Here is a 22,343-nt window from a genome sequence, read left to right as displayed (position 1 = left end):
GAAACTTCCTTTCATCCAGGTAATGTCTCCCGAAAGTAAATAATTTTTTTTTTTTTTTTATTTTTTTATCTGTGGATTAGTTGCTTTTGATAAAGAAGACACTGCACACTGAGTGTGAGCTGTTTTTTAGACGATCATATTCTGTACATTCAAGGGTTTCTTCAGTAGTCTTTAACTGTGCACTGGAAGTATCAGCCAATACAATACAAGGTCAATACATTCTCATGAGATTATTTGTAATGGTTCACTGTCATGTTATATTGTTAAGCTGCTATGTAACCGACTTAAAGTATTATGTGCTATTTTTTTTTAAATATATATATATATATATTCTTCTTTTGTGAGATAAATTATATTGTCTCTCATTCACTATGGGAAATTGCATGTCTGCAGTAAAATAAGCAGTAAAAAGACATTACTCACGGAGAATGGAGTAAAACTATAGGCACAAAGGAGGCAACCTTAAAAGGATTACAACACTAATCAGCAGTAAGGCATCTGTTAAGGCAGTAAGAATACTCGTATTAGCAGCTAATTAGCAATGCATTAATCATGCCCAGACATCCATTATTAACCTCTTGTACTATAACTCAAACCTAGTAATTAATAATAAATGCTTTGGCCTAAATGCTGATTTATTAATAGCAGAGAAGTTCAGTATATGGCCTTTTCTATTAAAAGTGTTTTACATAACTAAGAGAGAGCCTGTGGGAAATATGGAGTTTATTTTATTTCAGTTCCATAAGTGATTGGAATCACATGACCTCAAGTTCATGCATTACTAATGTTGACTTGATGTATTATAAGCCTTTTTTTAATGCATTGCAATTACCAGTTACCATTTTTTTTTTACCCAACATTTATTGCTTGAATCTGAATCTTTGTTTTGGTGATAGAATTCACAAAAACTAAATGTGACAGCCAGTCACTGCTCAAGAAAATAAGCATCCATGCATTGGACAAAAAAACTAAAAAACAAACTATAACCAGTAACTGAAATAAAGCCCCTTGACAACTTCACCATGTGACAGCTAGCCCTTTTCTCCCCTTGTATGTGTGCCATCCCTAGTATATTTAACTCTGTGGTCATAGAAAATAAGATCCCAGTCTGATGTGTTGTTGTGAAAAGAAGCCACTACTGTCAGAGAAGCTGTTAGGACTGTGTGAGAACAGAGCTGGGGAGAGAGTCACTTCAGGCAAGTCAAGCACCTCATTAAACAGACAGTGAAGGATGAACTTGCTCCTCAGAAGTGGCCAAAGCAGCCAGGCAGAGAGCATTCAATTAGATTTAAACATCCCTTAAAGTAAATCTGCAAAATACACAGAAATTCAAGCTAAGCTAAATTGATTAAGAAAACCTATCAAGCAATGTTTTCCTTTGTCCATTCTTGCACATTCATGAATTTCTGTTTATGACTGTTTTGCTACTTTCCTCTTGTTTTAAAACCATTAAATTAACAGTATTATACAGTATTTTAAATATCAGTTTATTGCATATTTTGGGAAAGCATGCTGAGACTTAAAATTGTGAAACAGGAAATTGTTGTCATTTTAATTAAAGATAAGTAGTTCGACTAATATATATATATATATTGGCGCCATCATGTGTTCAGTTGCATTGTTGCATGGCAGTTTCCGTATTTGTGGGTTCAACTTTACAATTCAATCTCGATTCGTATTTAATTGAAATAAATTCAATATAGCCTAATGTAATTTATTTTTCATTTATTTTATAGGGAACAAGGGATACAAAAAAATGTTTTACTCTGTACACTGTTTACTATCGCGATATATATAAAGGACGCTGAACATACAGAAGCAATCTACACTCTTCCTGAAAACTGCCTCTTTGTCTTCTCTGCTTATCTTTAGTTGTGGCACCTGAGGTCATGAGTCAGTAGTCACTATGGCAGGGGTTTTCAAAGTCTAAGACAGAGGGCCTCCCTTTTGACACATCTTACCCAGTGGCGCCCCCCCCCCCCCACCCAAAACACACACACACACACACACACACACACACACAAAGATAAACACACAATGACAGACTGTTTACTCGCTTTTATTATTATTTGTGTTAAAATTGCACATGTGCAGTTATTTTTAGAGTAATAACAAGTAGGTTAATATAACGTTTTTAAAACTAGGATACGAAACAAAAACCACGATGGATATTTTTTTAGCAATTTAAAATTGCAATAACTGTCCACCCCAGTCAAAACAGTCAGATTACCTGTAACAGAGTGTGGAAAGAACTTTAAACAACGCCAAAATGTAAACATCTCTACTACTGATGAATGTGCTTACATAATTATATCCCTACCTTAGTGAGCGGTATGCATTTGTTTCCTTGCTGCCCAGAGAAGACTAATTCAGACGTCGTTGCAGAGACGTCAGAAACAGACCAAGGTCATCCTCCACTTGAAGACGTGAACGATATTTATTCTTGATGAATGTCAGAACAGAAAATCCTGATTCGCACAAATACGTTGAAACGAATGGTAAAATTTTCCTCAGTGCCCTTTGTGTAAGTTCAGGATATTCATTTTGAATAGAGAGCCAGAAATGTCCAATCATTTGCTCCAGTAATGATTACTAGTCAGATCAATCAAAGCCTCTTCATCTTGTATAGACAGTGCGTCACTTTCTGCTGGCTTGAATTTGAATGGATCGCGAATCCACTCGTGCTGGATTGTCTCGTTGGAAAAATAGTGTATGAATTGCAAATTCTAAGCTACGGCCTTCTGGGTGAAAAATGTTTATCATATTTTTTATTTTTTTAGTATCATTTAAGTAAAAACATTCAAATATAATAAAAAATACTTATAATAATTAAACTCAATTATATTTTTAATTTATTATAATTTTTCCCGCGCCTCCCCTGACATGCTCTGGCGCCCCCCAGGGGAGGCGCGCCCCACACTTTGAAAACCCCTGCACTATGGCAACAAGAAACGCTTCTCTCTTAGCCCCGCCCAGCAGCAACAGTTGCCAGCTGTTAACTTCTCCTTTCAGTTTGTAGCTTAAAGCTGTTAACTTATTATTATTTTTATTTTTGTAATCAAGACAAGGGTAAGTGTCTGAAATCTCTTTTTTATTTTAACTTTTATGTAGACTACTAGACGTTACTTTTGTGTACAGTATGTCGCTGTTGTCAACCGCTGATCGCAAAAAATAATTGCTTACATAGGTTACTTTTTAATGTAACATACTGGTATCATTTTCCCCCCCGAGGTACTGTTATTAACAAGGCTACAGATGGGTCAGTGACGACATTAGACATTATAAATGGGAGCAATCTTTTAAAAATCAGGTTTAAATCAAATCTCAAGTTAGTGCGTGTAATTAGTTACAACGTCTAACCCATTTTCAGATAGAGATTTAATAACTCTAACGTTAAATAGGCTATGTTAAGCGAAGTAAAAAAAAAAAAAAGTGCTTTACTTGGTGATTTACTTTTTATGTAATTTTATTTTCATTAATATCATAAAAGTTTATTTTGACATTAATTTATACATTTTAAACGTTGAAGAAAACGTTAATATATATATATATATATATATATATATATATATATATATATATATATATATATATATATATATATATATATATATATAATATTCGTGTGAAGTGAGGTGACATCCAAAGTGGTCCTCTGTGTTTTTGTTTGTTTGTTTGTTTTAATCAGTCAATAGACTGCATCTTGCACCTTGGTTATACCAAAGTCCTTTAAAGGGTATTCCATATTCTTTGGTTATACATGCTGAGACTACATTTGTAACCAAAATATTGCTCAAACATTAGGCCTACATACACACATCCATAATAATTAGACACAATAAGGAAAAAAAATACTTTAATTCCTACTATTAAGAGAAGTGGATGCTGATTCTGGTGGGAATCAGATAATTTAGTTACAGGTCCTTCTCAAATAATTAGCATATTGTGAAAAAGTTCATTATTTTCCATAATGTAATGATAAAAATTTAACTTTCATATATTTTAGATTCATTGCACACCAACTGAAATATTTCAGGTCTTTTATTGTTTTAATACTGATGATTTTGGCATACAGCTCATGAAAACCCAAAATTCCTATCTCAAAAAATTTGCATATCATGATAAGGTTCTCTAAACGAGCTATTAACCTAATCATCTGAATCAACTAATTAACTCTAAACACCTGCAAAAGATTCCTGAGGCATTTAAAAACTCCCAGCCTGGTTCATTACTCAAAACCGCAATCATGGGTAAGACTGCCGACCTGACTGCTGTCCAGAAGGACATCATTGACACCCTCAAGCGAGAGGGTAAGACACAGAAATAAATTTCTGAACGAATAGGCTGCTCCCAGAGTGCTGTATCAAGGCACCTCAGTGGGAAGTCTGTGGGAAGGAAAAAATTTGGCAAAAAAAGTTTTTTTTTCGGATGAAAGCAAATTTTGCATGTCATTCGGAAATCAAGGTGCCAGAGTCTGGAGGAAGACTAGGGAGAAGGAAATGCCAAAATGCCTGAAGTCCAGTGTCAAGTACCCACAGTCAGTGATGGTCTGGGGTGCCATGTCAGCTGCTGGTGTTGGTCCACTGTGTTTTATCAAGGGCAGGGTCAATGCAGCAGGTTATCACTAGATTTTGGAGCACTTCATGCTTCCATCTGCTGAAAAGCTTTATGGAGATGAAGATTTTGTTTTTCAGCACGACCTGGCACCTGCTCACAGTGCCGAAACCACTGGTAAATGGTTTACTGACCATGGTATTACTGTGCTCAATTGGCCTGCCAACTCTCCTGACCTGAACCCCATAGAGAATCTGTGGGATATTGTGAAGAGAAAGTTGAGAGACGCAAGACCCAAACCTCTGGATGAGCTTAAGGCCGCTATCGAAGCATCCTGGGCTTCCATAACACCTCAGCAGTGCCACAGGCTGATTGCCTCGTTGCCATGCCGCATTGAAGCAGTAATTTCTGCAAAAGGATTCCCGACCAAGTATTGAGTGAATAACTGAACATAATTATTTGAAGGTTGACTTTTTTTGTATTAAAAAATTCTTTTTATTGGTCGGATGAAATATGCTAATTTTTTGAGATTTTGAATTTTGGGTTTTCATGAGCTGTATGCCAAAATCATCAGTATTAAAACAATAAAAGACCTGAAATATTTCAGTTGGTGTGCAATGAATCTTAAATATATGAAAGTTTAATTTTTATCATTACATTATGGAAAATAATGAACTTTATCACAATATGCTAATTTTTTGAGAAGGACCTGTATTTGGTCTCTCAGTCATTAAGACTCTGAGAAAATGTTTATATTATGATGCACAAACTTTGCCTGGTATACTATTGAGATTGTGCAGTCAGATTTACAGGTGTGGTTAGTTGTCTAGAAACATGAGAAGTGTGAAAATAGCCAGATAGTGTGACGGGTTTAGTTTGAGTTGCAGAGAGACCGTTTACTGTTGATATGTAAACTCAGTTCAGAGCCCATGGCACTGATTCATATCAGAACAAGATGAACCCTTACCAAGCGCATTTTCAGGTAAAAATATTAGTTTTTGACTGCTATATAAAACAAAAAAAATCTTTAAGAAACATGAGATCTCGTTAATATTCAAGATTTCCTTAACAGATTAAAATTTGGGTCTGTTCTTATGGCTAATGTGAATGCTGGTGTATATTATAGTCTAGCAATGCACAGAAAATAAGATAAGAAATGCAGCTCTTGCTCTCTTTCACACACATTTTATTGTTGACAATTGAGCTTTTCATTGAAATTACAGTCCTAAAAACAAGAGTGCAAGAGTGGCCGCTGACAATGGTTTTTAGTTGCTGTCATAGAGATGGACTCTTTGACTTTCACTATATGTTATCTGCCATCTAATTCACGTGAATATATTTCCTGCACTTAGCAATTCATTTGGAATGGGGCAACAACAATACACACTATAGTAAATAATAATACTAAATGTAAAAAAATAAAACTAAATTGTCTGAATTTTTTTATTTAAAATTGGATACATTGATATGCATTGTTGGTAGGATATTTTTAAAAGAAGTATTTTGGGCTGACCAAGGCTGCAAAACGAATTTAATCAAAAACACAATAAAACAGTAATACTGTGAAACAGTTTTACAGTTTAAAATACATTTTTCTGGTTTAACATGTTTTAAAATGTAATTAATTCCTGGATGGCATTGCTGAATTTTCAGAAACAACGTCTTTAGTCACATTTTAGCTATCAAAGCTAAACTTTGATATTAAATTGTGTTTTCTCTCCACACTCAGCCTCTGTTTAGGAATCACCACATCCATTCACCTCTCTTTCTCAAACCTGTCACCATGTTGGGCCAGTTCTCCCCTGGTGAGCCCTACAGTGCTCTCTCCACACCACCCTGGAACCCAGCACACCAGCTTCAGCCCTTCCGCTTCCGCTCACGAACTGAGCCCGTAGACTGGAGGCGTCTCTCAGCCCTTGATGTGGAACGTGTTGAGCGAGACATGGATGTTGATATGCTTCAGAATTTCATTACGACCGTAACGTTCTGTGCCGTGGAGGGCGAGAGGTGCCCAAACTGTCGAGGACCTGCTGACCCTTCTTTGATCAAACTGCTTCGTATGTCTCAGCTGAGCACTGAGTACCTGCTGCACTGCCAGGACTTGCTGAGCTCTCAGCTGTCAGGACTGGAGGAGCGTCTGCAGGCGGCACTCTCTCTGGTCCAGCGAGGAGAAGAACAACGAGCAGAACTTGAAAAAAATGTGCAAGAGGCCAAACAGGAGAATCGACGGAGAAAAAAAATGATCGCCACTCAACAGCTCCTCCTGCAGGCCAGTGCTAATAATTATCACAAGGTGCTTTTCTTACAAATGAAGAACTGTTGAAACTCTTTTAAAACCTTACACTCCTAATCATACTGTTCAAACATTTTGAATCTGTATGTTCTGTGTGTTTGTGTGTGTGTGTGTGTGTGTGTGTGTTTGTGTGTGTGTGTGTGTGTGTGTGTGTGTGTGTGTTTGGAGCCTCTTATCCTCACCAAGGCTGGATTTATTTGATCAAATCTATATTAAAAACAGGAATATATATATATATATATATATATATATATATATATATATATATATATATATATATATATATATATATATATATATATATATATATATATATATATATATATATATAATGAATAGAGTTCAGTAAAACAGCATTTATTTTAAATATAAATATTTTAACATTGTACATTTCTTTACTGTCACTATTCATAATTTAATGAGTCTGTGCTTACTGAAAGCCTTAATCCTTTTTTTAAAATAAATAAATAAATGGAAAAAGTACTGATCCCAAACAATTTAAAATAACTGTTTTCTATTTTTTATTTATTTTAAAATGTTATTTATTCCTTCGACGGCAAAGCTAAATTATTCTAGTCTTCAGGTCACGTGATATGATCAATGTTTAAATAATAATAATAATAGAAACTGTGACATTTTGAAGGATTCTTTAATTAATAGAGTTCAATAGAACACCATTTCTGTGAAATAGAAATATTTTAACATTGTAAATTTCTTCACTGCCACTTTTCATCAAATTAATGTATCTGTGCATAATGCAAGCATTGATCTTTAAAAAATAAAATAAATGAAAAATCCTACTGACCCCAAACTTTTGGATTGGTAGGATTTTGAATCTGTAGGCTAATAAATGTTATTTTTTTTGTTTGTTTGTTTTTTAGAGTGGGTTGCCAAATTCAATACTTTAAAAATGTGTGACATAGATAATAAAAATAACTATAGGCTAAGCTGGTATTTTGCTAACCAAAGCTAACTGGAAAGATAAAGAATTGGAAATGTGTAATGTGAGCTTTTTGAGTCTGGTAACATAATGTTACATGTACTATTTAATTTAAGAAACATTACTAAATTTCATGATTAAGTATATTGTAAATTCGGCACAGAATGAACTACTGGCTGCTGGGTGACCTTTAGATATCATAAAACCAGTTCTAATATTTTGATGCCTTTTTATTCTTGACAGTGCCAGTTCTGTGAAAAATCATTTGTGAACTACTCTTACTTACAAGCACATGTTCAGAGACGACATCCTGAAGTTACAGATGCAGGTTGGTGGAAAAAAAATGTGTTTGTTTAATACAAGTTTAATACAATTTCAGGTTAGGCAGGTGAGCTAGCAGTTCATTTGAATTTCAGTGATGATGTGGTTGGAAATAATTAACAATATCTGAATATCACTGCTTGTGCATGTATATGTTTCAGAGAGACAAAAGAAGCGGAAGGTTGAAGAGATGGAAGATAGGATAGAAGAGCTGAAGGAGAAGCTGAGATTGACTCAAATGGAGCTACAAGCAGAGAGAGAAACAGAAAGTTTGAGGCGACAGCAGGTGAGTTTGTTTAATCAAGATCCAGCATCCTATACAGCTTTACGATTCTTAAATAACCCTGTTTTCTTCTGTATCTATTTCCAGTATTTGATACATAAGGGACAACCAACGGCTAGCTGTGCATTATACAATTTGAATGCACGAAGTGGAGGCAAAGAACCATCAAATCGTTTAATGCACAGTTAGCCGTTGATTATCCCGCTTATGCCATGGTCATTTCCGGCATTCACATATTAAAGATGTTAATAAAATTTTAGCTGCAATATTTGACCCGAACGTTAAAAATAACGGTTATTTTCGTCAGTTAGGCTACAACCAGCGATGCGCAGGTTCATCCAAAATGAGCGGGTGCCTGTGGTCACCCGCGGTTACAAGTCATCCAAAAAGATTTTTTATGATATTTGGGCCGCGGTCGGTCGGGTCGTTTGAAATAAAGATGCCAATTAAACCTTTGTAATTTATATAGTACTAGACACAATTTTTGAATACATAGGCCTACACTTTACGGCTTTACGTTGTACTGTACAGCAATTTGACCCTTTTTCCCGCCTCACGCAAAGTGAGCATCTGTCCCACTTTTTCATTCGACCCTGCCTAATAAAAACACGGATACGTCCATAGGCGTACTGTTAACTTGTGTCCAATAGTTCAGAGGAGAGCAATAAAATTGTTAGTCGATAGGCTGAGTTGTACATCAATCAAACTGTTGACTGGTGCACGAAAGCCTCCTCAGCCTTGTCAGCAATCTCAAATTGGAGAGCGGGCACGCTGCTCGGTCAGGTTAAGCAGCCATGGCCAGTGTGGCCACGAAAAAGAGAAGATGCACTTTTAATAGCGAATGGACCACAACATACTTTTGGTTAAGACCTGTAGATGGCGAAGCAGAGAGAGCTTTTTGCATTTTATGCAAAAGCAGTTTTTCTGTGGGACATGGTGGAGAATACGTAGTGAACTCACATGGTGCATGTGAGTACCACAGAAAAAAAGCACACCATCAAGAAACATGCAAATCAGTGCAATTGTTTTTCAATAAACCAAATGACCCAAGGGCTGACAAAGTTTCGGCAGCAGAAGTGACGAGCATTTATCACACACATTCATATCATATGTATGTCACACACATTCATATCTCTCTACCGACTGTAGTAACAAGTTTGCCCCAGTCAATTTTCCAGATTCTGAAACAGCCAAGAAAAAAACTGTAGAAACTTTGGGTGATATTTTGGGTCAGGAAGTGTCTTAAAGGTACAATTTGTAAGATATTTGCAGTAAAATATCCAAAAACCACTAGGCTAGTGCTATATATTTTGTCCAGCTGATTACTAACAATATCTCTAATGTTTTCAACCACTTGTAAATCATTTTAAAAAATCGCATTCTAAACAGTGACACGGGGCAGTGCAGTCGCCTGTCAATGACGTTAGTTATCCTTTGTTACCGCCTTTACTGACGTAGAAACCACATGATAACAGTGTCGAGGACAAATGCGGAAGTACTGTCTTGTGTCCAGCAGTCCACTAGGTTGCTTCAAGCAGTTCCTTATTTATTTCTTCTTGCACGTTTTATGGTGAATTGTGTTACTTATTTATGGAACATAATTACTGTTTACCATCTGCCGCTGGTTCTGTCGACAAGGACAGCTCCCATGTATGCTATTATAAAGATCAACAAGATTAGTATTATGGGGCATACAAGCCAAATGCGGGGCATTGCGTCTCTAGACCCGCGCGAGGACGTGTGTGATCCATAGTCTGATCGCGTCTTTGCATTGACTTTGTATGTAATCTACTCGCGCAAATCGTTGAACTCGCGTTTGCTGTTTGAATGACTAAAGTTTATGTAGGTGCAGTGTTATTGCATTTGGTTATTTACCACTTTATTTACCCTTGCTTATTTCACCTCACAAGTTAAACGGTGTAAATAAAAACAGTTTCGATTTACAGAAATATGAATCAATCATTATTGCAAATGATATTGGTAAGTTCAAAATAACATTTATTATTATTGATTTGAATACTTGAAACTGTGCTGTTATCACACCATCAAATTGGACAAATATTCTAACATCTATGACTAAAAATTTAGTTGTAAACCTTCCATTATTCGGGTCTAATTCAATATAATAAAATGATGAAATCAAACACAACATTTATAAAACATCCGTTGAATCCATTATTTATCTTTCCGTCTGGTTGATGGCCATTAGCGGTTGGGTAGAAGACAACAAGTCCCATCATTTCATGCTTCTTAGCGTCATCAAACCACGCGATTGTTATTGTTTTGATAGTGTGCCCTCTTGTGGCAGGTCCTACAACCTGTACCTTTAATATTTTAGTCGGTGGGTTTAAAAAAATATATAGGCAATATATTACAGAAAGCTTGAAATGTCTGCTTTTAAATGAAAATATTCAAACCAAAATAAATAGGCTACTCTCTGATTATGTAATCCATATGAAATGTGCATTTCTCTCTGGCGTTCATGGCGAGTCCGCATCGTCAACTTCATCTTAGCAGTTACACAGAAAACACCAGTTTATTAATAAACAATTAAATGTCTCCTTGCTAATTTAGACACATTCATAATCATTACTTTAACAATTTCTTTGTGGCAAGCCTTATGTGTGCGGTCATAACGTTTATTATCCTGTAGGCTATAGCCTATTTATGTAATTAAATTAATATAAAGGGGTGACGCATTTACTACTTTTAGAAAATGCGGGTCAGGTAGGGTGACCATATGAGCCATTTTCCCAGGACGCGTCCTTGTCAGAAATTCTATATTGCCTTAAACATCCAAAGTATTTTGACCAATAACATGCAAGTATGGTACATAATCAACCAATCGTGGCGTGTGAGAAGGTGAGATCTACAGAAAATGATCAAAGCAATGCAAATACACATACATGTTAGGTGTTTGTTCGTTTTATTCAACTTGAAGCGTCACTGCACACCGTTCATTGTATGACACCAAAGTACCAAGAGAGTGATTTTAATGCATAAGGAAGCCGTCTGCTCTGCTCTCTATAGCTCTTATATGAATGTCATACAATGATTTATCTGCACAGCACAAACACCCAAGATCTGGATATTTTAGGCAATATAAAAATCCTGGCAAGGACGCGTCCTGGGAAAATTGCTCATATGGTCACCCTAGGTCAGGAAGCAGATCGAGTACAATATTTTCTTTTTCTTTTTTGCGGTCCAAATAGCGGGTGGGTTAGTTGAAAACATCGGTCAGGTGCGGGTTGTTTATACACTGACCCACGCATCACTGGCTACAACTTGTTAAATGTAGCATTCTACTTATGGAATTACATTTGCTTCAATATTCAAATTCAGAAACTATCAAAAATATGACATTACAAAAGAAGAAAAACACAATGAAAATGAAAAAAAAATTAACACAGTTGCACAAATGTAACAGGCTCTTCAAATATGCTTCATTTTTCGTTAATGTTTTTCAAAGATTAGTTTTCGCTGATCGTGGATTCTGAATGCATTGCCACAGATTACGCTTTTGCTTCACAGTTTTTCATTTAGAGTTTTGACACAAACCTCTCGTGGGGGCGGGTTTAACGGTGATCTACTCTTGAAGTAAGCCTGTGTTACTGAATGAAAATAATTACCTGCAACAACTGTTGCACACTGTAACATTAAAAACTTGTATCGATGTAATCGGTCACTTCAGTAACACAAGTTTACTTCAAGCTGCCTTGAAGAACAAGCGGAGGAGGAAGATGATGCTGCTCCATATCTCCTCCTGAGAGCTCATCTTTACAGACTGAGATGATCGAAGGTCAAATATTATTTGCATATTTAGTAATACAAACTATTTAGTAATACAAGGCAAGACGTATTGCATACAAATCACTGTAAGAGCTTTTTTTTCTATTTCTTTTTTTTTTCATAGAACAAAAACACACAAAAGTATAAACATACATCACATAATATCAACCACAAAAAAAAAAAAAAAAAAAAAAAAAAAAACAATAAAGAATAAAATAGAACTAAAGGAAAGAGGGCCAAAATCTAAAGAAAATTACACATGATCAAAGGCGTAACAAATTCTAACAGTCCTTATAGCTTTCTTATTAGTAGATACTGAGATTAAATTCAAATAATTTTCCATTTCTTTTAGAAAAACAGAGAAGACAGGTTTACAGTTGGACAATTTGCATTTGTGAATGTGAAATTTGTTCAGGAAAAATTTTTACATTTATAACAAAACTGATATTTTCGTTTGTGGGGTCAGAGTCATAATTCTCAAATATAATGTTTTTCATATGTACTGAGAAGCCTGGCAGACTCTTACACTTGTCAAACACAACAATGTCATCCCAAAGTTTCTGAGTGCAGTGACATGACCAAAATAAGTGTACAGGTTAAAATAAATGTCTTTCACTTTGTCTGTGAAAAATAATTTTTGGTGTAGCAGATTTAATCACCGCGAGAGTGGTTTTTTCATTTTCATTGTGTTTTTCTTCTTATGTAATGGCATCTGTTTGATAGTTTCTGAAAAAGTTACGTTAAGTTTTATAAAGTTTTATTCATTATTATTGAACTAAATATAATTCCAGAGCAGGAAAATATTATTAAGTGCAGTAAGATTACATTTGTTTGAATTAATTATAGCATTTAATTTAGCGAGCGAACTTGAGTGAGAATGAGATGCGTGTGTGTAGTAGCCTACCTGCGCCATGGTTTTACTTTTTCTGATGAGAAATATAATGAAGCCTAAAGTTCGCAATTTAAGCTTAGGTATTTTATACAGGTGCAGTACACTGTTGACAATATAGCTTATGTACGGAGCCCCTCTGGTCCCACTTTGTCAAAAAAAAAAAATTAAGATACTAACTCTTGGCCTCAAGATACTAACTCTTGGCCTCAAGATACTAATTCATGGCCTCAAGATACTAACTTCTGGCCTCAAGATAAGTAACTCATGGCCTCAAGATACTAACTCGTGGCCTCAAGATAGTAACTCGTGGCCTCAAGATAGTAACTCGTGGCCTCAAGATACTAACTCTTGGCCTCAAGATAAGTAACTCGTGGCCTCAAGATACTAACTCGTGGCCTCAAGATAAGTAACTAATGGCCTCAAGATACTAACTCGTGGCCTCAAGATAAGTAACTAATGGCCTCAAGATACTATCTCGTGGCCTCAAGATACTAACTCGTGGCCTCAAGATAAGTAACTCATGGCCTCAAGATACTAACTCGTGGCCTCAAGATAAGTAACTAATGGCCTCAAGATACTAACTCGTGGCCTCAAGATACTAACTCGTGGCCTCAAGATAAGTAACTCATGACCTCAAGATACTAACTCGTGGCCTCAAGATACTAACTCGTGGCCTCAAGATAGTAACTCGAGGCCTCAAGATACTAACTTGTGGCCTCAAGATAGTAACTCGTGTCCTCAAGATAGTAACTTGTGGCCTCAAGATACTAACTTGTGGCCTCAAGATAGTAACTCGTGTCCTCAAGATAAGTAACTGGTAGCCTCAAGATACTAACTAGTGACCTCAAGATACTAACTCGTGGCCTCAAGATTAGTAACTGGTAGCCTCAAGATACTAACTAGTGGCCTCAAGATACTAACTCGTGGCCTCAAGATACTAACTCGTGGCCTCAAGATACTAACTCATGGCCTCAAGATACTATCTCTATCTATCTATCTATCTATCTATCTATCTATCTATCTATCTATCTATCTATCTATCTATCTATCTATCATCTATCTATCTATCTATCTATCTCTCTCTCTCTCTCTCTCTCTCTTTCTCTGTGTGTCTCTGTCTCGCTCTCTTTCTAATTACTTTATTAACAACTGCATTAGTATGCAATCAACGGCTCAAGCTTCCATTACCAACTTTAAAATTATGTTTTAGATCTAGCAAAAGAGGTGTTAGATGAGATGTGGAAGAGTGATTTAAGTACCAAAACCAGACGGATCCCTTTAAATATATCTGGTCGATGTCTTGAGATGTGGTAACTTTAGTGTAAGTGCAATAGTTGACTCAGGATCATTGAATTATTAGAAAAATAATGCACATTTTTCTAATAATTCAATGGCCCGTGGTCAATTATTCCTTACTTAATCAACACCTGCCAGCCAATCAGAATCAAGTATTCAGACAGACCATGGCATAGTATTGGGCGAACACAAAAGTTTTGCGAGTGAAACCAAAATAAATTCAAATCACTGAATCATTGTAAATCGTTTGAAAATAATTTTTCCTTCACCATCTCTAATAATTCTAAGCCCTTAAAGGAATATGTTGATAGGAAAATGAGACGAGAGGAATAATACTATTTCAGTGCTTTTGTGTTCCCTTGAGAAACTTGGATTCAGTTAAGTTGTATCAAAAAAGTTTTGCATTCTCCTTGAAACTTTTTGGCTTGCTTGTAAATCTTTTAAATGCAATCACAAAACTGTTGATCAAAATAATTAGAAATGAAAAAAAAAAAAAAAAAAAAAAAAACAAGAAGAAGAACAAAAAAATCAATTTCAATGTTTTTCCAAGCAAATATACCATTTATTGCAGAAATAAAATACTTTTATAAAAGAACCCAAATGCAAAGTTTCTTTTCTCTCGAAAGTTGTGTGAGCAAGTGTAAAAGTATTTAAAGATCTCTTTTTTACATCACAGTTTCCCCTTAGATGATGAAGACTCCTTAAACTCCATATGAAATACCAGTTTAAGAGAACATATGTCACTTAACTCAGATGTGTTCCAGGAACAAGAGGAGCAGCGAAGGAGAGAACAGTCAGAGAAGGAAGCACTGGAGAGATGGAAAGAAGAGGAGAGAAGAAAATCTCAGCAGGAAATTGGAGAGCTGAGACAGTTATTTCTCCAGGAGTCTAAAGACATGGCAAGCAAGAGCTCATCCATAGAGGCTGTGAGTATAATGATTTAAAATTAAAAGCCTACTTTAAACTGTCACCAGTAGATGGAGACAGATCCTCTGGTATGGATGTCTGCCAGGAAGCCATACATACAGACATACATTGTTGATGTTTTCTTTTTTTTTCTTTTTTTTTTCATCTATAGAAACTGCTAGTGTTGCAGAACAAAGAGGTGGGTGTACCTAATAATGTCACTTTACAAGAAGAGAGTGACCCTGAGAAAGAACTGAGAGAAAACAGAGAGAAAGAGCTAAAAGAGAAAATGGCCAGGAAGGTGAGAGTCGTTTGCTTGTTCACTGAGTAATGCATGAGTCATTAATACAATGCCCAATGAAAATGAATGGTTATTATTTTTATAGAAGTGAAAAAAAAGGATTATTCATCAGCATAAATTTATTTATATTATAATAGCATACTGAACAACTCTTATGCAAGTTATTTATATTTAGGAATGCCTAGTATAGACTTTGAGATGAAATAAAATACTTTTTTATTTTTATTTTTGTGACTTAAATGCAAATTAGGTATATTTTCTGAAGCTGAAATATAGGCTAATTAAAATCTGCAGTTATAATTGGCTAGGTGCACAAGATGGCATCTGTGATCTTTGGAGACATGAGTGTGGGCATGCTTATGGTCTTTGCAATGTTTACATTTACTGTATGGGGTAGAAACTTGGCTAGATATAATAAATGTTTTTCAAGTTCAATGGGGCTAGTGGTAAATCAGAGACAAGAGAAAACATCCTCCCTACATTATTGCGTACCTCTCTGTGGTAAATCATCAAAATACAGCACATAGATTCCTTCATTTTTTCTTGTGTCGATTATGCAGTCAAGAATCTGTCCAGGGATCTCTTTATTCAAAAACAAAACAAATAAGTGTGAAATATACATTTTCGGAGAGTTGATTTTGTTCTGACTGCTGGGGGATATCAGCTGTCCATTCTCTTTCTGTGTGGAACAGCTCAATATATAAGATCATAATGTTTGCGACTGTTAAACAAGATTTCAACATCCATTACGGACTCAATGTATGTTTTAGTAGCTACATTTGGAAACAACCCTCTACAATGTGAGTAAATCACTCGCAATGTTGCACTATTTGTCACTGAAAACTGATGTAAGGTCAAACTACATTATAATTTTTGGTTGTAAATTTGGTTCTGGGTTCTTAAAGGAATTTATATATATATATATATATATATATATATATATATATATATATATATATATATATATATATATATATATATATATATATATTATGCATATATGATACTTTTTAGTTCACAGAGTGCATGCATTACCAGTTTCTCAATATATTATTCATGTCCATTTAGAAAAGTGAATGGAAGGAGAAATTTCAGGAAGCACAGAACAGACACCGACAGGAGAAGGAAGAGGCAAGTCTTTTTATAGTATTGCACTGTCTGGGCATTATGAGTATATTTAACATTAAGTTTTTGTTCAGGTTAAAAGATGTTTAAAGAAATGTTTGAATTCTAATAAAACAATTATATGATTTAATGATTTCCTGAATTTATTCGATGCATATATAAATAATTTTAAGATTGCTGCAGATACAGATATTGGCTTTGCTGCACACCCCTACTGGGCAACATGCTGAAACACTCTTATCTTGTCTGTGATTTGTATGTGTGTGTTACAGCTGAAGAGTGAGAATGCCAGGCTTGTGAAGGCCTTGTCTGTGGAGAAGAACTCTGGCTCCAGTCTGCAGAAACTTCAGCGGCAGGTTGTCTCTCTCTCTTCTCAGCTGAGCCAGAAGGACAGATTAATCAAATCTCAGGAGGAGAAGGTTGGTTATTTACTCCACAGTAACAAACAGTGGATACAAAATAGCTATAAAACCATGCTCTTGTCAGAAAATGGTATCCTTGATAGTGAAGTGCCACTAGAGGCATTAAAAAGACTTGCAAAAATAATGTTTACAGAATCCCCATCTCATCTGCTTTGTTTGGACAACCAAGTTACGCTAAAGAGTTTATTGCGAGCCATTCTGTAAAAATAAGCACCCGTGTTAACACTCTTTGGAGAACATATTAACCTATAGTTATCTTATTAAAGGGGGGGGTGAAATGCTATTTCGTGCATACTGAGTTTTTTACACTATTAAAGAGTTGGATTCCCATGCTAAACATGGACAAAGTTTCAAAAATTAAGTTGTACGTTTGAAGGAGTATTTTTGTTCCAAAAAAACCTCTTCCGGTTTGTCACAAGTTTCGGAAAGTTTTTTTCGAGTATGGCTCTGTGTGACGTTAGATGGAGCGGAATTTCCTTATATGGAGCGCGCGCTCTTCTGCCGGAAGAGCGCGCACTCCCGTATAGCACAGCACTGAGAGGCTGAGCACAGCCTGATCAGAGCGAGAGCGTCGCGAAAAGTCACAAAAGAAGTGTGTTTTTGGTTGCCAGGACAAGACAACCCTGCACAGATTACCAAAAGAGAAACAGAATTAAGGGACCAGTGGATGGAGTTTATTTTTACAGAGCATCAACGGAGTTGTGCAAGTGTTTTTGTTTGTTCCCTGCATTTCGGATTGCACATCGTTTATTTCTTAAGGATAATGCAGTCCCAACGGAAAAGGGTCACGATTGTGTGTTGGAACCACATGTCTCTGTGTTGTTAACTTAGCTATCAGCGCGTAAGCACATCAAGTAAACAACATGCGATGTTGCCATCAAACTGCACTTTCCACATGTACAGTTTAAAAAAAAAAAAAAAAAAGAAAAAGAGACGACATAAAGTGGAACTTAGTCATATTCCAAAACCGCTAAGCAAATATATACAGTTTCAGTACATACCACATAGCATACCGCCTTTGCTGATGCTGCTCTTGTTAAATTTCAGCCTCTGGATCTGTGTCACAGCTTCCACATGCTTTCAACTCAAAAGCCTACTCGCGCTCGTGATTCTTTAGCTCCGCCCACACGTCATGCCTCTAGACGCTCGTGTTTTTCCGGGAAAAATCGGTACAGACTATCTTTCTCTTATAAATATAATAAAAATAAAGACTTTTTGGAGTTATGAAGGATGCAGTACTACTCTATAGGTACTCAAGATTAACAGGATATTGAGTGAAAACGAGCATTTCACCCACCCTTTAAGATGTGATGCTATTTTTTAAGTATTTTAAAATGGCACACTTCACCTTTAACTCATATAATAACACATAATTAGATTAACGTGATTGTAGTTACTGCTAAATTATCTGCTGATGTCTTGATACTTGAATACTAATCATATTTCTTATTAATGCTTCACCACAGATTAAAAAGCTGTCAGTCTCAGGTAATGAATTATAGCTGCCATTTATGGATTTACTCAATGCATAATCACATAAAAATATTGTTGCTTTGATTCTAATTTAATGTGTATTGACACATTTTTGTCTCTCATTTGGTAGCTCCAGTGGTTTTGCAAAAAGCCCAAGATTCTCCTGAAGAACCAGTGGAGGAAGATGAAGAGAGTGTGTGGTTAATTAGTTTCTAACCGCAGTACATACTGTACATACACACACCAATCATGCCATGATGTACATTATTAAAACAAAATTTGTATGCACCTTCAGGCATGGAGGAATCAGATGAACCCCAGTGGAAGGTTCTAAAGTTACGTAAAGGAAAGTCAGAGCTGATGAAAGCGTCTAGACCCATTCTAGAAGAATCACTGGAGGAGAAACTGGAGAATATGGGACTGCGGAAGGTACAGACTGACCCAAACAAGCATCAATATCAACATTTAAGGCATAAAATACTAAATGAGACAGTATTTTAGGAAACCTGGCATGATTTCAGTTAATCTGTAGGAATGATAGCCTGATCACTGACATACTGTACAATCCAAGCACTAAACACCGTGGATGCATGGATATATGATGTCATTCAACAAGCATTGCTCTGATGTTGAAGGTGATGATGTTTTGGCAGGGTACCAAGGGTATCTCTAAGCAAACTTTTAAGAGTCTGAGTGCTCTGTTGACTGGTCAGCGGCTGCAGAAATACAGACAGCAGCCAGACCTTCAGAACCAAAGAGACAACCTGGCACGGGAGGTCATCAGGCAAGTGAAAAGCCTACAGAATATCCAGGGGAAATTAACACCCAGCACTTTTAAACAAGGTAAGAAAATGTGTTATTTATCATGCCACCACACTACCCATACTCGCACGTCTAACTTATCTGCTTTCGACTCAGTTCCATTTGGTGCCACTATTCTGAACCAAGATCAGTCATTCTCATATATTTGTTTTAGGGGGAAAGAAAAAATCAACACTAGTGAAGGAAAAAAGCATCCGATCCACGGAGGGCCCAAAGTCATCCGGTCGGAGGGCCAAGAGCCAGCAGCCACCAGCACTTATTCCAACACCCACCCCACGCTCCAATGCACCTCAGAAACAGACTCCAAAAACACAACAAAAAAAGAAGGGGTATACTTTTTTTAATTCAGACTATTTAGAGACATACGTGTTAATATGAAATAGAAAGTTGAGATATCAAGTTTTTTTAACTATACTTAACATTACCTTATCAGTATGTTTTTAAATGTATATTTTTCTTATTAGCACACCACCTTTCAGTTCAGATGAGGATGAGTCAGTTGAGGACAATGCCTATATCACCAGCTCACGGGGCAAGCCTTCCCCTTCCGTGCGCCTTGTCCAGTCAGGATCACTGCTGAACCCAACAGCTGAACCTGATTGGACAGACAGTGAACTGTCAGAGGCTTCTGACACACCCAAACTCCCCAAAAGTCCCAATTCACATGGTGAGCAAATGCCAAAGTCCCACATGTTTATTTATTTGCATTTCTCCATTTGGAATTATTCTGAATACCAAATATATTTAATATAGAACCATTAACAGCCCTCTGTCATCTATATAATTTTGCCAAAATAGACTGCTGCAGTAAGGACACATTTTTTGTAAGTGAAAAAAACCTGGAAGTTATCATCACCCAGGTGACTGCATTATTGCAGATTATTGCAGACAATAAGCTCTGTGACCAACAAAAGTTTATGATTCTTACAAGATTTGTTAATCATGATAATCTTAACAAAGGAACAACTTATTAGAATTTTGAACCCTAAATATAATCATCAGTCATGAAAAGCTAAACCTAGACTAGCTTGACTTCAATAACGAAGTCAACTTTTTCCAACAACTCGATCTTTCAGTCTTTATTTAAAGTGCAGTCTGTAAGTCTGACCTCTTTGTCGCCAATGGCGACTCGCCATCTCTGTTTGAAAACCTGCAATTGCAGTTGATTGTGGAATTATCTTCCTCGCATGGGTTGTGCACCGGCACGGCTCCAGCGCGGATGAATGTAATGTTTTGAGGAGTATGTGTGGCAGTCATTCACCGCGCCGGTGTGGATATTTACTGTACTTCGCAATCACAGATTTTAGCCGACTTCTTGGAATATAAGAATTTTCACTATAAATTGTCGTCTGAACAAGTAACAAGTCAATACCATCGTCTGAACAAACCCACCCATACCACTCAATTTAGAAAACAACTAACTGTTGTGAATTGTGCTAAAGTAAGGGGATCGTTTTGAACACTTGCTGGTTATGTACTTGCTCAAATATTGATTTCGGATCATTTTTAAACCCAGCTTATTTTAGACCATTTTCATATTTTCCATTAATGTTTTAGTTAGAATAGTTTGCAAACTCAAACTATTCTAGAATGCTAACTTGTTTCTGGGTGTTGGTCAAAAGTTCATCACCCCTGCAGCACAGAAAAAGAAAAAAAAAAAAAGATTAGACAAATATTTTTGAAATGCCAGCTTTAGAGCTTACAAACTTCATGTGGGATGTTGACTTTTTAAACATGAATGTTTTTTGATTGCAGGTTCTGTTGTCCAAACACTGACAAGAAGTTTGGAAAGACAGCTAAGCACACCAATCAAAAAGCCTGTGGGTGGGACTAGAGTTCTGCCCCCATCCAGCCCCTCCCCTCGCCCTGCCATTGTAAAACAGAGAGCGGTAAAAAAACAACAAACAACCACATATTCTCTCATAGCTCATATATTCTCAAGTCATTTCCATTGCTGTTAAAATCTTGCAGCAGAAATATAATTCGTTTTTGAACATTGCCTTCAGTATTAGACTGAAAAGCTTTGTAATATACCTGTCTTCCAGCTGTCTGATGAGGACAGCGACCTGGAGCTGTCCTCCATTGCAGAGCTAACAGGCAACCGTACAGGAGTACGCAGAAGTTCAGAGGTCGGCGGGACCTCAGGGACCAGTGCATGGAGTTCTGTGGCCAGTAGACCAGGAGCATGGTGAAGTGTGATGTGACTGTCAAATAAAGACATGTTTTCATTCCAAACCCAGAATTTGCATGTGCAGGTACCAAGGAATCATTATTAAAAGCCTTTTTTTATGCTTTAGGAAATTAGTGAACCCAAAAATTGTACCCTAGAGAATAAGCCATTACTTGTTTGTGTGCTGTAATATAACCTTCAGGTGTGCCAAACATACTGTAGTCCAGGATACATTTACTTTTAGCAGCCAAAGAAGAAGCACTAATATTTAATGAGCTGTGAGATTTTTATATACAATGATTAAGTAATCATTGGGACAAGTTTGTGATATTTAGAGTATAATTGATATTTGAAATAAATATGAATTTGATATTGAAGACTATGAATTAATCATGAACATATGAGAGAAATTTGGGGAAATAAATATATACAGTAGGAAGTTAAATGTGCGAGAATTGTGAACAGAATTGTGATTTTTGGTTACAAATTAATAATGTGTACTTTTTTTCTGCCTGATCATGGGCAGAGCCTTATCATATTTTTCACATTAAACAGTTGTAAATTCGACAATTCATTTTCATGAGTTTAGATACATTCATGTTTGTTTCAGCTATAATAATGCCATTAAGCATTATTACTAGCTGACACAAGCATGTACTGATTCTGCACTCGTGAAAATTAATTGTCAAGTAATTTCGTATATATATTTTTTTCTCAACATAGTGTTATATAAATAATATAATAATGTAATTTTAC

At 36.1% G+C, this 22,343-nt stretch overlaps 1 protein-coding gene across 1 annotated transcript; it reads left to right on the top strand.

The window, feature by feature from the left end:
• The first annotated feature begins 6,302 nt into the window (after positions 1-6,302).
• Positions 6,303-21,997, top strand: dzip1l (DAZ interacting zinc finger protein 1-like). Its single transcript, XM_052559736.1, has 15 exons — positions 6,303-6,847; positions 8,031-8,115; positions 8,270-8,394; positions 15,133-15,294; positions 15,447-15,575; positions 16,644-16,706; positions 16,973-17,119; positions 18,589-18,610; positions 18,726-18,788; positions 18,891-19,024; positions 19,249-19,438; positions 19,572-19,746; positions 19,882-20,084; positions 21,173-21,306; positions 21,463-21,997. Exons 1-15 carry the CDS (start codon positions 6,338-6,340, stop codon positions 21,607-21,609), a joined length of 2,289 nt encoding a protein of 762 aa, XP_052415696.1. The 5' UTR covers positions 6,303-6,337; the 3' UTR covers positions 21,610-21,997.
• Positions 21,998-22,343: the final 346 nt, after the last annotated feature.

Source organism: Carassius gibelio, chromosome B6, assembly GCF_023724105.1.
Source record: "Carassius gibelio isolate Cgi1373 ecotype wild population from Czech Republic chromosome B6, carGib1.2-hapl.c, whole genome shotgun sequence".
Taxonomy (NCBI): Eukaryota; Metazoa; Chordata; class Actinopteri; order Cypriniformes; family Cyprinidae; genus Carassius; species Carassius gibelio.
This window is presented reverse-complemented; position numbering and strand designations above follow the sequence as displayed.